Consider the following 16,156-nt stretch of genomic DNA (forward strand, 5'->3'; position numbering starts at 1 on the left):
AGCAGTGGGGGGGAGCTCTAGCCGGGTTATTCAGATACCATGCCGAAGTCACATCCTGGCAGGTCACATTTTTTCCTGGCGCGGAGCGCAGTGCACTCGTGGTTTTGTACATCGTGCTTCAAACTGCTGTATTTGGTAGCTATTTTGCTCTGTTCATTGCTATCACTATTACTGTTATTGTTATTGTTGTTGTTGGTTGTGTTGCTGTTGCATTGTTGTATTAAACCTTTCCTTATTTCAGTCTTGGTGCTTTGTATTTCACTCCCTTTGTGGGGGAGGGGCAGCGGCCGCGTGGTCTCAGACCCCGGCAGGGGCTAAACCACCACAATAGCAAAGATCTGAGTGTTCCCAAGAGACAATTTGACCTTTTCCTCCTGACAATGCCTAGTACTGTCCAGCAGTGCAGTCCCAAGTTCCCCCAGAAAGAATGTTTCACGGACACAAACTGACTCTGTGACACAAATTAAACAGAGGTCTCATTTAAATTTCTTTGATTTAAAGCCAAAAAAATCTTCAAAACATGTAAATTATTTTATTACATCAATTACAATATTTTCCCACCCACACATATACTTACAAGGGATGTGGAAGCCTGTCAAAACTAGTCAGCCCAGAGAGACTGGAATGAAGATTGAAAAGGGGACACATGCACACACACACACACTCGGACACACACACACACACAGAGGAATTCAGATTTCTCCAGGCAAAGGAAAGGGGAATAGGTAGCTTTGCACCTATCAATTAAGTCTTGCAGGATCTTGGAAAGTCAGGGTATACAATCCTCCACTAGCCTCAGAAAAGGCCTTGAGGTAGTGATGGTATTTCACAAAATCTCATTAAATCTTGCAAGAATTCAGACTGTCATTACATTTAACACACAGTACAGCCAAGCCATTCAAATTACTTCAGTATTTCCTCTTAAATACAATCCAGGAAATTATTTCAGACAGTGTTTGTCACATGAGCTTGGAATGACCTCACCCTAATTAACTGTTTGTAAAGGAAGCCTTCTGTTCAAAGGAAAATCAGCCCTAAAGCTTGTGCCAAGTTCCAAGCTTTGCAACACTTGGGGTTGCTGGGTTTTCAGGGTGTCAGCATTATTAACTGCCCTCAGCAACCACACCCAGTTCAGTTTCAGTGTTAAAATGCAGATCTGGCCAGTGCCACGTACAAGAAATACACATTCTTCCTGCATTAGACATAAGACAACTGTTAAATTAAACTAATTATTATTACAGAGAAAAATGTGCAAGTGCCCAAGGAAAGATTTAAATAGCTTTTGTCAAACCTACAATCTTTACACAGCCCTTAGTCAGAAGTCAATGGGAGTTGGTGGACTAAAATATGGCTAATTATCAGTATTTTTCTTTATAAATATGCAGTTTAAATCTGAGCATGCCCAAGAGGATGACCCAGCCCTCATTCCATTCTGATCACTAAAAAAAATCAAGTAAGCACTAGCTGATATGACACATTCATACTATGAATTGGGTCTTGAAAGACATTAAAATCAGTCTCCAGGATGGTTAATGTTTCTCCCCACTATTCTGTTCTCCTGATCTAAGTTTCTAGAGACTTGATTCCGGCAGTCAATTAAATTACTACCCTTTTACAGATTAAAAACAAACAAAACAAAACAATAACCAAATTGGTTTCTTTATATTGGCTGAATAGCCAAAGTTGGTAGTTTCAAATCACTTGGTTCTGTCACTAAAACTGCATTGCTTTACCACTTGGTATCTATCACTTGTGTGTACAGAATGTGGAGGGTACCGCTCACTATAAAAGACAAAACAAAAAGCACAGTGTAAGCATATCTTGTTGCTCTAGACAAACAAGAAATTCCACCAAAAAGGAAAATTCACATCTAATTCATGGATGTGCCATGTTAGAGCTGGAAATGTATACACAATAAAAGGGAAACTTAGATGTATGTATTTTTTGATTACTACATTCAGAAAGAGACCCAGTTATTAAAGATGTTCACATAACATTTCAAGATTCTGTTTTTATAGATAATAAAGATGATAAAGATTTTTGTGGATTGATGTTTCAACCTGTAAAGCAGGAATCCCCAAGCACTATAAAGATAATAACACGGTAATATCCAGGCAGGATGGATACTTTCAAGGATCCTATGGATCACTTTTCCTTTAGATTTCTATGAGCATGTCAGGGATGTAGCAGATACAGAACAGTGACAACACTTGCCTAGACCTGGATGAAGTTCTTCAGAAGCAAAAGGGTACAAAATCTGCTCATGACATAAAGCCATTTAAATTACTGAGGACTAAAAACCTATGAGGAACTTCAAAGGGTCCCAAGCAAGGCAAAATAGATGACAATATAACAACCAGTGAAATTCAGCTTGGTACATGCACAGTAGGAAAGCAATTTCTGGTCAGCCATCATGCAGAGTGTTACATCAGCCACGTCAAGTGCAGGAGACCTCATCACAAACAGACAGCTCAACTGAGACTACAGCACCTTGTGTTCTCTGATTCCCACTAATGACGTGTTAGACTGCAAAGTAGACAGGATGGAACTACTCCAAAGAATATTTATCATTAACAAGAACTCTCAGAGTGATATGAAATCTTGCCTGTCATGACATACTAAGTCTTGAAAATCATCAACTACAAGATGATGCCTCACTTGTGGGGTGAAGCTCGTGCAAATTCTTCTGAGGCATCTAGCATTGTTGTACGGTCAGAAACCAAGTTAGACTGGATGAACCCCCATTCTGATCCAGTCTAGCAAGTTGTACATGCTTATGCTTTTGTAGCATTTTAGAGACAAGTATAGGTTTGGATGTGGTTCATTGTGAGTGAGTGAATGTTAATTCTTACAGAATCCTTACAATGAAGAAGAAAATTCACTTGGTTGATTTAATGGATCTTGTGCACGAGGTTACACATGCTAACACTGACAATAATACTGCAGCCTCAGGTTGAGAGACTGCAATCAGCATAAGCAGAATGCTGGTCTATTACAACTGTAGTTTTACAAACAATGGTACATATCAGAAGTGTGATTAACCTGTGTTAAATGCATGAGCAAATTATGTTCACAGCTGGAAACTGTACAGGTCAATGGACTGGAATACCTATTATATTAAAGGACAGATTATGCTCATACACTTCAACTTCTTGAATAAAAGGAAGCCTGAAAAATAAACCTGGTATCAGTTTGACTTTGTGACTGAAGAGATCAGTGAGAAAGACTTACAGGAGAGGTAGATTTTGCAGGGAAAAAACAAACCCAGTATTTCCAAAAGAATGCCATAATGAATGCTGTTCCTAGAGCCCCAGCAAAGATAAGCTGTTCCTGTTGAAAAGACTTTCTCTTTTTGGAGCCAGAAACTTGTAAGTAATAGCATGTGGAAAGCATATGAAAGAACCACCCTTAAAACAAATCTCCAAGACAAAATCAGTCAAAAGGTTACTGAATTTGCCCTTTATGGTTCAGACTAAAAAAAAATACTATTTTTCTGAAGTGTCTGTTCTTCTTTGCTGGAGGATGTTAGGGCAACACCTTTGGAGGACCCATATGGTAGAGCTACCTGTCCTTGTATCTGAAGGATTGTCCATTTGCCCACTTCCTGACACAGAACATGTCACTATCAATGGACAGAGCTGCACTGAAGCTAGGCAACCAGTAAGAGAGGAGAACCCTTGTGCACTTCTCCAAATACAGTTACGCCAAGTGCACAAAAGAAATACCACTCCAAACTGTTAGTGTAACCCCCTTTTAACCATCAAAATATAAGGAACACAAATACTTGTATGTACACTTTAGAAACACCTATCAACACTTCTAGAAGTTCAGACTGCCTGCAGAGACATGCAAATTGCTGGTTGCATACAGCAAAATATCTGAACCAATCCAAACTCAGCTTTTTGATAGTGCAGTTATAATTGCAATATACAGAAATGGCTGTGCCATTTTAGTACCATCAGTAGTGCTGCCAGTGTTTTGGGTTTGCCTTTACTGAACACTAGTGCTGGATCAGATGTAAACAGCATTTAAACTAAGATGAAACAACTAACGACTGAAAGAAAACCAACATGTGAGAAACCCGTATTCCAGACAGAAGGAAAGGTGATTCACAGGTAGGAAATCTCAGAACTTCTGCTGAATGTTTTGACCTCTGTAGTGGCCAGTTCCCATTTCTTTTTCTCAGATCTTGGATGGAAAACCTCAGGTGTCTAATTTAGGATTGCAAATTCTCACCAGATGGAATGCCAGTACAAGCACTTGAGCACTGCATGTGGAAGTCTCTTTTGTGTTAACCTTTTCAATGGGCCTTTTTAGCCCATTTCGGTGTAACGAAAGATACAGAGGGACAATGAGTAGTTCTCTGTTCACAGTTTAGAAAGTGCATCCTACATAGCAAGTATTATTTGCAGTTGCCAATTCGACCAGGAGATGGTAGTATGTGTATACACAGCCATTAGAAGGCAGTGGTGATGAGATATCTGCTTGTATCTAAACCACTCTGATTTAGATGTTCATAAACGTATCCTGCAAAGGTGCATTTAAAAACACTGATCATGCAAAGAAAGTTAGAGGTTTGAGCACAATCGATTGGCTTAGAATTTGCATACACTTAAAGAGCACAAATCAGTCATTATGTACCGCATTTAGCTCTTTATATCTCATTCTGGAATGACTACAACCACCTCTGAATGCATCACTGCTCATGTAAGATATGGGTCCCTTTTTCCTATTATGTATGTGCCTACACTGATCTCTACTTGCTATTTTATGGCCTAGTCATTCAACATGTTCAGAATCCTCTACAACTTTCCCAAAGCTGTCTCCCTCATCTTTACTACTCAGAATAACTGAGCAAGCTTTGCCACCTCATGTCTTTTTATTGACTTCTCAAATTATTCATTAATTTGTGTAAGATCACAGATTTCTGCAAAACTACTGGTGACTCACTCCACAGTGAAACCTGTTTATTTCTGCTGTCTTATTTTCTGTCTTTTGACCATTTATTTATTAATGCAGTGACCTTCCTTTTATATTATGGCAACTTTAAGAATGTATTTAGTCCAAGCCTCCAGTGTGATATTTTTAAATAGTCTGCATTATGCATTATGCTACAGAAGTTCTACATTTTTAGTTGCTGCTTTTAACAAGTTTCCTCACTTTGAAGTGGTTTCACTTTTTTGGATGTATTGACTTTTTTTTTTTACTCCCTGAAATGGTTTAAGATCTAAGTAGCTTAGGGTCAATGTTGGAGAGCAGCTCTTCAACATGCACATTTGAAGTGTGTTCTGTGCATTGTTTAGAGACAAGTTAAGATTTGCATTTCCTACTCTAAGGTCCCCAATGCACAGCTCTGAATAAATTGTCACTGGCTGTCTTTAAAGGCTTCACATCCCGCTGTGGAATTTAACTTCATCTGTAGGTGAGAAAAGTCACCCTTTCTGTACGTTTCTTTAATGTGGTCTGAGAGATAAGAAAGTTCTCAACTTCTGCACAGCAGGCCAGCAAGATAAGCTGAAGGAGAGGTGGCAACATCACGTCCCACCCTGTATAAAGAAATTGAGCAAACAACTTTTCAAGTGGATAATTTTTAAAGAAAACTGAAGGAAGGAGCCATTGCCCACCAGAGCAAGCAGGAGCTGAAGACTTTCACGGCACAGGGAACTAGACATGGGCCAAGGTAAGCAAAAATCACTTTGGTTAGCCCCAAGCATTTGCCAGTTGTCTGTCAGGAAAAACAACTGTCCCTGCTCCAAGACAGTGTTCATGAGGCTTGTAGAAGAGGTGAGCTTCTTACAGCACAGGAACCAAGTAAGTGCTCTAAAGGCTATGGGAGCTCATCTGCATGGAGGATGCACAAAAAGGGACAGCAAACAAAAGCTGGTATCAGTGCCGAAGAGGAGTTTGAAAGAAGCAGGAGGTGGCTCAGGCAGACATGTGAGAGTTTGGCAGTGAAGGAAGAGAGTTATCCTTAACATTGGGGAGGGAGGGCAGGGGGTGTGGGGAGGTCAGCCAGACTACAAAACTGAAGCAGAAAGATGAATAAGTGTTTTAGTCACTTAAGCAAGGAGAGGGTGCAGGTTCCAAGCAACCTTGAAGAAAGTGACAATAAGATCCATGAAAAGTCATATGAAGGAGAGGGAGTCACACTGCATGAGACTCACCAGCATACAAACATCTTCATCTCAGAGAAGAAAATACATGAGGTCAGAGGTGGCTCTGTAAAGCTTAAACTGGTGCAGGGCTATGAACTGGGACAGTTGTAAAGGGTGATCAGAATAATTCACTGAAAACAATGCATGACAAAATTCCTATGGGAAAAAAGAAACAAAGCACACAATCCAGTGGGACTCCTACAGCAAGCACAGAAGGGTCAACAGCAATGGGAGAAGGTATCAATGCAGAGGACAAGGCAAGACAGACATAAGGAGAGAGCAGACCAATGAAAACTGCAAAGAATAGTAGTTGTGGCTTTGCCACGGGAGCAATGGCTTTAGGTAGCAGAGAAATGTTCTGTGGATTTTATTTTTTTTTTTTTTTTTTTTTAGCTGGAACAAAGGGCGGAGTCTGGGTCAGCAAGGGGAGGTAGGTGACAGGAAGTGTCACATAAGGGGCAGCAGTTACAACCCACAGGTTCAAGGATCTTAGTGATGAGTTGGGAGCTGAAAAGATTAAGTGAGTTCCAGATGATCTCAAGGCTGAGAAAAACCAGGGTGTTATCTGCTTCTCAGCAAGAAGTCTGGAAAGATTAAGAACACCACCAAAACTAGACAAAAAGTGCAAGTATATGATCACACTACAGCCATTGAGCTCCAAACTGGGTGCTTGGAATTGTGATAATTTTCTTCTCTCTTCTGGTGCCGGACAGAAGCATGTATGATGTGTATGATGCATGTGCAGGACACAGAAGGAGGAAGAGCTCTTCTGTCTCCTGCAGCTCTGGGTGTGGAATAGACAACTAATGTGGTGCAAAGAAGAAACAGCTGGTGTTTGATTTGCTGCGATCCAGCATACATCCAGGACTACACAGCCACACTGCATCCAAACCAGCAGGGACGTCTGCACCAGCTGCTGGTCTTTGGTGTATATCAGACATACATAGTGCAGTAACTGCTGGAAGAGCTTGCACCCACATTGCAAATGGGGTGTAATAGCTTGTCTCCTGTGCATGGTTTCAACCATGTATCCACAAGGAGAGATGCTGCTTTGAGCGCCATTGGTGCCCTTAAGTACACAGAGTAAGACTCCAAATGTAGTCACCAGCAGGTGCTCAGTACTAACCACAACATCTGTATCATTTTTATGCTCAGGTCTACTCCATGTCCTTTCCCGGGCAGGAAGGAGCTTTTGCATAATCACTTGGTTCACTTAGTGATGCTAAGGTATAAGCAAGGGCAGCTCAATAGCCACTTGACACAAAAACAACCAAGCTCAGAGCGAAGGCCCTTACAGTTACTGGGCAGAAAGTATCAAAGGCAGGGGGGCACTGTCTGAGTGGAGGAACACACGGTCAGCTGTTTATGTGGCCCAGGGCCAGACTGTGGGCAGCTCACAGCCCCAAACTCACTATCTTCTCACACTACAGGTCTGAGCATCAAAAAATGTGATTTCAAGATCACAATGAACAACAATAACCACCACACAGAAGAAATCAGCACTGAAAGGCTCATGGTGAGGCGGGGGCAGCCATTCACTATCACTGTAAGCTTCTCCGCTCCAATACACAGCTACATGCGGCAGCTGAAGAGGACCTTCCTCATAGTACAGACAGGTAACATCATTACCATACCTATCAGAGCTCTGGTCCTCCACCCAGCTAAAGAACAGAGCTGGTGGCAAAAGCCATCTCCGGAGCTGGAAAGAGGTGCCTACATTTAGCAGTGAGGCCAGTGAACTGTTTATCTAAGGCAGAGTAGAGTCTCCTGCTTCTGGGACTGCTGGGTCAAAACTGTATCTCTTTCCAGAAGAGACACTGCAGCACAATAACCACTACAGGTTCACTACTCTATGATTTGGAAGTATACACAGGATCTGTCCTCTCTCCTGGCTTTTGGTTTAGGAATGTTCAAACTTAGCCTGTTATGGATGTTTTCTGTTAGAGTGTTTTCTAGTGAGGCCCCTGAAAAGGTCAGCATTATTCAGCCCCAGCGTGTTCTACCATAATCTGAGAATTTGGCTGTGACTTTTGTTACGAGACACTGAATCCCAGGAGCAGCAGGCCAGCACCATTCTGGCTGTTCCTGGTTTCTACAAATCAATGAAATACACACCCCACTTTCAAACATGGAGGCCTGAGTGCAGTACTAACCTCAGGAAGATTCACTAGGCATTAAGCTGCTAAAGGGTTAAGACTCTCTCACAAGAAAGGAAAGCTATGGCTCCAGATATAGACAAGGTCCCTGCAGCCTGCATGGGGTGACGATGCATGTCTGGAATAAACACAACCAGATCTCATTGGCTGCAGGATCACATCCTTCCAAAGCAGATGGAACCCAGACTGAATTCCCCATCTCCAGCCTGGGAGACCAGAGGCAGTGGAGCGCAGCACTGCAAGAACAGGATCCATGCTTCTGGACCATCTCTGTGAACACACCTGCCAACGCTCCCATCGGCCAGTACACTCTGCTTTTATATGCCTCCAAGTCCTCCCATCTCCTGGGCAATTTCACCCTTCTCTTTAATCCCTGGTGCCAAGGTATGTGGTCAGAAACAGAAAGGCAGGCTGGGATCAGTCACTTCACAAAACCAGCTTTTGAGCTCTGGCACTCTGCCTCTGTGGAGGTTGAGGCTGACTCACCCAGTACTTCCCACCACTCCTGCCCAGCTCCTCATAGCACCTTATGAAGGAGGCAGGGGCTAATAAAAGCTCAAAGCTGTCTGCCTCAGCACTTCTGCTCCATTCCTGGGGTACTCCGCTGCCAGAGCCCTGTCCTCCTGCTAAGGGAAAAATGTTCAATAAAGTGTTTCCTATTAATAAAGATTTTAAGATGAGTCAAGATTATAATCGGTCTGATTAAGGCCACTGTATCTTTCTCAGTAATAGAGAAGTCAACAGCCAGTAGAGTAAAAGAGCTAACTAGTGCAATAGCCTGGCTCCGGAGAAACTTTTTGAACAAGGAAAGAGAGATGAAAATGAAATTCTTTGCTGTCTGATTCAGAATCTGTAGTATTTTTCCAGGGCAGAATGCCAGGGACTGCCAAAGCCCCTCGAGTGCAGTGGAGTCAGCTGATGTAAGAGAGATGCAAGTGCACCTGAGACCAGGAATGCTTTCTTCCTGATGCTTTTTTCCTCTAATCTAGATGATGAGGTGTTCTTGGCTAATGAGGCACAGCGGCAGGAGTACATTTTAAACCAAGAGGGTGTCATCTACTGGGGGACTGAAAATGCAGTTCTAGCACAACCCTGGGACTTCAGTCAGGTAAGCAAGAGGTCCAGTATGTCTGTGCTCTTTTACAGCCACCAGCAGCAGAAGGGTGCTTATCTCCTATGTGTACAGGATGCTATCCATTTCCCTACTGTGGCTTTGATGAAGGAACTTGCTCTCTGCACTCACTGTCTTTGTCTAACATGTGCAGAACAGGACCTGTGTATGAAGTCCCATAACCCAGTATATGTACTTTTAGCTACCTTCTCAGGCTGTCCTCTATGAAGAAATGCATTGATCTGTATCTGCGCTTTGTGTGCCTTCCTTTCATCAACAGATACAAAGAATTTAACAGAGCTTAGTAATACTGTCTCTGTTTTACAGGTAAAGTGAGGACAAGGAGATCTTCCAACTTGCCCAAGGCCATCTGACATAGCCCGTGATTAGAACGAGATTTTATTCCACTTTAGTGCCACCAGATCACAAAAGTACCTTTGTGCCAACCTACCCAGTGCTCCAGAAAAGCATCAGTTTCCCTCAATGGGGGATGCAGTATCATGCTAATGAATTTCTCACCTTGCTTCAATAAAGCTGTAGGTGTGCCTTTAGTATGCTGTGCTCCCCCTCCAAATCTCTGCCTGGAGCTCTCCTCTGCATCCCACTTATATAAGACTATCAGCAGGAAGGGAAAAATAATCTGCTTAGTTACAAACCCTTGCAGGGACTCCAGAGAACACATGTTCAGGCCAAACTTCCTGAAATTACATGTTCTTGTTTCAGTTTGAGGAGGATATTGTTGACATCTGCTTCACACTGCTGGATGTAGGTGAACGCCATCAACGAGACAAGGATCACACCCAGCGCAAGAACCCTGTTTACATCTGCCGCACAGTGGCTGCCATGGTAAGGAGAGCAGACAGCAGCCCCGACCCTGTCAGAGAAGACCTGAATGCAGAGCAAAGGCTAGCCATCTTCTCAGTCCAGTTTATGGCAACTCACTGCCCAAAGAGGAAGCCTGCCCAGGGCTGCTCCAAACACCACCTCCTGCCCATCTCTAGCCCTTCCTGATATTCCTGCAGCAGACAAGCAGTGCTGCAGGAGTTTCTTACCAGTGACAGTACACTTACTGCATAAATCTCAGGGGAGACTGCTGCACCTGTTCTGCTCAGCCACGACCTTCACACTTTGTACAAAAAAATCCTTTTGGTTTCCTCTGCCTTGGGAGCAGCTTCATCAAACAGGATGAGGTGTACCTACCAAAGAGAGGCAATTCCTTAATCCATCTTTCTCTCCTCCTTCCCTGCAGCTGAACTGCGATGAGTTTAGAGGAATCCTGACTGAATGTGAGACTGGGCAGTACTGTAATGGGACACCCCCTTCCAAGTGGCTGGGAAGCAGCCCCATCCTCCGGCAGTGGGTTGTGTCGCAATGCAAGCCTGTCCGCTACGGGCAGTGCTGGGTCTTTGCTGCAGTCATGTGTTCAGGTACTGCGGTGGTTCAAAGACTTCTGTGTTGAGCAAAGCTTATTTGGTCTGCAGAACATCTAGCATATGCCTAATTTAGCGATTAACACAGATCCCAGTAACGTAACCTTTAATCTTTAGGTGAGAGGCAGATCCTCAGAGTTCCCTCATCAACATTCAGCATTGCTAGCTTTGAGATAGAAGAGTACCAGTAGGCACCATTCACTGAACTATTTCCTGAGGGGGGCAATGCCTCTTGCAAAGTTCAAACAGCAGGCCTGGTGCCATTCCTAATAGGCCTAACACCAAAAAAGGCTCTACATCTATCAGCAGAGGCACCCTTAGGGCAGGATGCACAACTGATTCAGAGCTCTTTCTTCTGCACAGTTCTGAGGTGCCTGGGAATTCCTACCAGGGTGGTCACAGGCTTTACGTGGGCTCACAACACTAACAGCAGCCTGAGCGTGGATGAGTATTATAATGAAGATGGAACACTGCTTACACAAGACAAGAGTGCCCATATCTGGTAAGAAAACATGGCAGGGCCCAAGCAAGACTTTGAGACAATACCTGGATCTAGAAAGTGATAAAGTGGGGGAAAAGAAAGAGGTAAACAGCTGCAGGGAGGTGGATAGGAGACAGCTCAGCTGAGATCCTGTCTACATGACCTGTTGAGAAACTGCTGCAACCCAAACTGAAGAGTGCCCTATTCCTAGAGCCTACAAGGAAAGAAAGATAGCCCAGTCCAGTTGGAGAAACTCCACTTATGTCAAAAAACAGTCTCTGCTCCCCTCAACATGCACTGAGCTCTTTCAAAGGAGCATGAATTGGCTGTGGTTTGTCTAAAATTTTACTGTACCTCAGGGCTCAGTCCTTTCGCATAAGCATGTGATGTTGTCTCTTGCAGGACCTTCCACGTTTGGAACGAATGCTGGATGGCTCGAGCGGACTTGCTACCAGAGTACAGCGGGTGGCAGGCACTGGATGCCACCTGCCAGGAAAAAAGCAAAGGTAAGGTATCAGAGATGGGCTTGGGGGCGGGGGGGAAGGGGAGCAAATAAAGCAGTTCAATATTCCTCCCTTCCCCAACTTCCAGTGGAAGGATGCAAAAGGACAGGGACTCACCCTGTTGACTTTAAGCACTAAATCATCATTCACCTGTTTGGTCTGTGCAGCTTGTGTAGCTCTAAGAGCTCTATCACAGCACTGCTCCCTTATGTCCTCCTAAACTAGATACTTCACCACTCCCAGTATAGGTCTAAACTAAGCACAGGTCTAGTTGGTAAAGCATCTGAATCTTAACTGGCCCATATTTTCTCTTCAGGTCCATCCTTCTGTGGGCCAACTCCTGTTCAAGCCATCAAGAAAGGGGACACAGAAGTTGATTATGATGTCTGCTACTTCTTTGCTGCCATCAATGCCAAGTGCCAAGTCTGGATACAAAAAGCAGACGACTCTCTCAAGCCAGCTCTCGGTAGCACAAAGTACACTGGCAACAACATCAGCACCAAGAGTGTGGGCAGTGAACGCTGTGAGGACATCACACACAACTACAAGTATCCTGAAGGTACAGGGTGGGCAAGTGGCTAAGCACATTCCCTGCCAGTGTTATAAATGAAGAGTAAAGGACTAGGGAGCAGTGCCATACCAGAGCATTAGGGTCATCCGCTTCTCACTACTTCCCTTTCCTGAATGGCACAAGAACACCTTACTCTTACTGTCTACAGAATCAAAGCACAGGTCATACCCCAAATTTCATCCTGCTTAGTTACATTAACCAGCTCTCTGGAAGGCCAGACCTTCCTTCACCAGGCACCTTCCTGCCTGGAAAACCTTATTTCCTGATTTCTGCTACCTGTACACTCTATATATTCACCTCCCATTACCCCTGTAATACATACAGGTATACTTTAGACTCCAGCTTTCTGAAAAGGACTGTTGTGCTCCCAGATATTGTGTAAATCTCCCTCAAAAAGTAGCTCCCCCTTCAGAATCTATTAGAGCGCTGTTTCCCTGACCCCACACTCACATCCCATCTTAGTCTATGGCGTGTTGTCTCCTTAGCTGCAGTCCATCACAAAAGAACATAGTACCGTGCCCCAGCTACAGCCTCTTTTACTCTAACAGGTATTAGTGCCAAGGTGCTTTTAAAACTATGACAAATCTTTTCAAGTAGGATCTTTCAAGTACATCCAATGAAATGTCCTGTCAGTTGAAATTCTCAAACTGCTCCAACCAGAAGCACAACAGGGTATCTCTTTATACTCTTTGAAACAGTTATCTACAGTACTGCCAGGATAATTCAACACCATCCTTCTGCATTTACTGCTTCACAGTAGTAAACAGGAAAGAATACTAAAATATGTGCTCCCTTTTTTTGTGACAGGTTCTCTTCAGGAAAAAGAAGTACTTGATAAAGCCTACAGAAAGGTAAAGAAACTTGAGACAACCAGCAGCAGCAGCAAAACACAGTTTAGCTCCATTCCTACCACCCTTGAAGAGCCAGTTAACCTTTTCATCCACCTCCAGTCAAAGAGTTCTCTACTACTGGGACAAGATGTTCCTCTTTCCATTGAAGTGTCTAACCACAGTGGTAGAGAAAAGTCTATTCACCTCGTAGCTGGAGCCCAGTCTCTACATTATAATGGTGTGCCCGTTACCCAACTTTGGAAGGAAGAGTTTCATTTTATCCTCAAAAGCAATGAAGGTAAGGACTCTACTGGATGCATGGCTAGAAAAGTATATCTAGTCCTCTCACTTCAGGAAAAATGCACTTAGCCGTAAGTTTACAAAAGGTTGGCTGAACAGCTGAGTGTAGGTGACTGAAATAAAACACTTTGGCAATATCACCTTGGAGATTTTGAATCTGCAAATCCAGTTGGGATCACTTAACCTTTTAAATGCTGCAGTTTTCAGTACAATGTTGGGCACTAAACACTCCTAGGTGCCAGCTAAGACGAGACTGTATTCATCATCTGCACTGTCATCTGTATTTCACCGCTCTATTTCAGCAAACAACCTGCAGGTCTTGGTGCCTTACTCATGGTACGGAAAAGAGTTGGGAGAGAACCATCTAGTTAGGCTGACTGCTGTGCTGAGAGAAGAGGATTCTATCTACGTGTACTTTGCACAGGAAGAGATCAGCATTTGTGACCCCCCTCTCACTATTGAGGTTAGATTCATTTACCATTCTGTCACTGCTGTAGTGAGAAAACAGCTTTCATAGTCATAAGCAGCAAAAAAATTCTGCTGGGTTGAGGGGCTTTCCTCATGCTGTCTTCTTTCAAAGCACTGACACATCAGTTTGGGCAAGGTGAGTTGTGCCACACTGTTGTATACAGTACTCCCTCTTCTACCTTGTCTAGTGTGAGCATAAGGAAATCCCAATGACTCCTAATTCACTCACCAGTTGGAAATCAGAGGCTGCAGAAGGAAACCACAGCAGAAGACTAGTTGAGAAGAAAGTGAGCTGGACTTTGCCTCTTCTGGCAACTGTCAGCTCAGGCTGAGACCTCTGGCACCGAAAAATCATTTATCTCCCATTAATCATAGAAGAATTTCTTTGATTCTCTTAGTTTCAGCTCATTTCCTTCTTTTAACAGTTTCCAGAAAACATGGTACAATATCAGCCAAGTACAGCAAAGATCAGCCTCCTGAACTCTCTCACCGAACCCTTGGAGAAGTGTGTGATAGTGGTTGGAGGACGAGGGCTCATTTACAGACAAAGGAAATACACGTAAGTGCAAACCAACTGATCTTACTAAGAATGGTAAATGGAAAAAGAGACACAATACAAACTAGAGAAACCCTTGCACAGGAAAGGCTCTCCCAAAAATAAGCAGGCAACAACGTGGCAGGAAGAGACTGCTACAGCATGAAAGCCCCAGGCACCCTGTCCTTTATTTACAGATAGTACAGAAGATTTTCGCACTGAAAAGGGGAAAAGCCAGATAACAGAACTTTCAACAGATGTGTAATAATTAAGCTGAAACCAGTATGACATCTGTGAAAACTTGAACCCCAAAGGCCTAGACAGCAGAAGGAAAGCCCCATGCCAACAAAAAGCGTAGCAAGAGAAGTACCACAAGACTTGGGCAGAAATACACATTAAATAACAGTTACAGGTCACTGAAGTGAGCTATGAAATTTAGAAATTATTTGCTGTTGAGAAATCAATTGCTTTTTAGTTAGCCACTTGAACATCAGTAAAACGGTACTGTTTGTGACATGCTTCCACCCATTACTCACTGTCAGCAATAAAGACAGCCTGGGTACAATTTTAACAGTGTCTTTCCCTTCTCTGCTGAAGAACCAGGCAAACTTGACTTAGACAAGAGTCATCCAAAAAGGTAAGCTCTCCTTCACATGAAAAAGACCCCACATTTCTCTCAAGAAGCTGTATTAGGAAAAAGTAACCTTAGATGCCTCCATGGGGAGTTCAACCCTCTGGTCATATCTCCCTCACAATTCCATTGTGGTAGTTTAGATAACTGCTAGCCACCTTCTATTTTTTTTACTTTCCTTTTTTTGGTACACACTCCTGTCTAGCAAATGCATCTCCTGGGCCCTGGGAACTAGAAATACAAAGAGATGCACTTCATGTATAATCTCTCACCTTTCAGGCTGGGCTCTGTGCAAGCTAAAAGCATTCAACAGCTGCAAATCCCATTCACTCCCACCCAAGCAGGACCCAGAAGACTCACTGCACATCTTACCTGCCTTCAGCTCCAGAACCTGAAGAGCTACAAAACTATCGACATTGCAGCTGCCTGATGCCCAACTTAGAACAGGTCCTGCTGTCCTGTTTAAAAAATGAGTGGTCATGATCTGTGCCCTGATCTTAGGCAAGCATAGATGTTAAGAGTTTAATTAAAGTTATATTTTAAACCATGTCTGACTTTGATTATTTGTACAAACTCAACTCTCTCCCACCTGCCACTATGCCCACTCTCCACTTTATAAGTTGAACCTCATGAGAAAGACAGGCTAATGCTCAAGCAGATGCTGCATTTCTCACCATGCATATGTGCTGAACCCACCACTTAAGTCATTTTTCCCCACCCGTGGCAAAAAAGGATATTGTAGAACTCTCAAGTGATGACAGATGTAGCCTTTCTCTAGAGATACACTCTTATCCCCCTACAGATCCTTGATGTTGGTAAAGTAGTAAGTAATATATTCTACTGCTGAGGAAATAGAAATGAGAAAGATAGTTCACTTTTCTCTAAGGTTAGGCAGGAAACAGCACTGCTGCATATTTTTTAATGGTTCATTGGGCTGCTTGCACAAGAAGCAAGACACTTTCCTTCTGTATATATCTTCTGCCAC

The 16,156-nt window shown here is 43.3% G+C and overlaps 1 protein-coding gene and 1 long non-coding RNA gene across 10 annotated transcripts in view; one reads left to right on the forward strand and one right to left on the reverse strand.

The window, feature by feature from the left end:
* LOC141951899 (uncharacterized) overlaps positions 1-11,824 on the reverse strand; it is a 78,361-nt gene extending 66,537 nt beyond the window's left edge. For 4 of the 6 annotated variants that reach the window (XR_012631480.1, XR_012631481.1, XR_012631476.1 and 1 more), the window contains exons 1-2: positions 11,688-11,817; positions 10,493-10,618 (exon numbers count right to left, since the gene is read on the reverse strand). This is a non-coding gene — a long non-coding RNA (uncharacterized LOC141951899). Of the gene's footprint in view, positions 1-10,492; positions 10,619-11,687 lie in introns of all 6 variants that reach the window. The other 2 variants (XR_012631478.1, XR_012631479.1) reach the window with 2 other exon arrangements.
* On the forward strand, positions 5,554-15,718 carry LOC141951897 (protein 4.2-like). 4 transcript variants are annotated; one of them, XM_074888711.1, is made up of 14 exons: positions 5,554-5,680; positions 7,586-7,771; positions 8,465-8,695; positions 9,301-9,419; positions 10,146-10,268; positions 10,672-10,849; positions 11,216-11,354; positions 11,736-11,839; positions 12,153-12,395; positions 13,215-13,535; positions 13,840-14,000; positions 14,431-14,564; positions 15,138-15,177; positions 15,451-15,588. In XM_074888711.1, the coding sequence occupies exons 1-13, from the start codon at positions 5,671-5,673 to the stop codon at positions 15,151-15,153; spliced, it is 1,965 nt and encodes a 654-aa protein (XP_074744812.1). In that variant the 5' UTR covers positions 5,554-5,670; the 3' UTR covers positions 15,154-15,177; positions 15,451-15,588. The 4 variants fall into 4 exon arrangements, with proteins under 4 accessions (XP_074744812.1, XP_074744811.1, XP_074744814.1 ...); XM_074888710.1 differs by lacking the exon at positions 15,138-15,177 and having other exon boundaries at positions 15,451-15,718; XM_074888713.1 differs by lacking the exon at positions 13,840-14,000.
* Positions 15,719-16,156: the final 438 nt, after the last annotated feature.

Source organism: Strix uralensis, chromosome 18, assembly GCF_047716275.1.
Source record: "Strix uralensis isolate ZFMK-TIS-50842 chromosome 18, bStrUra1, whole genome shotgun sequence".
Classification (NCBI taxonomy): Eukaryota; Metazoa; Chordata; class Aves; order Strigiformes; family Strigidae; genus Strix; species Strix uralensis.

What these genes read in the sequence shown, in the direction of transcription:
- LOC141951897 (XM_074888710.1), top strand. An exon ending in CTGCCAGGAAAAAAGCAAAG is followed by an intron (nt 11,840 to 12,152) that starts GTAAGGTATCAG and finishes TTTTCTCTTCAG; the next exon opens with GTCCATCCTTCTGTGGGCCA. An exon ending in ACCCCCCTCTCACTATTGAG is followed by an intron (nt 14,001 to 14,430) that starts GTTAGATTCATT and finishes TTCTTTTAACAG; the next exon opens with TTTCCAGAAAACATGGTACA.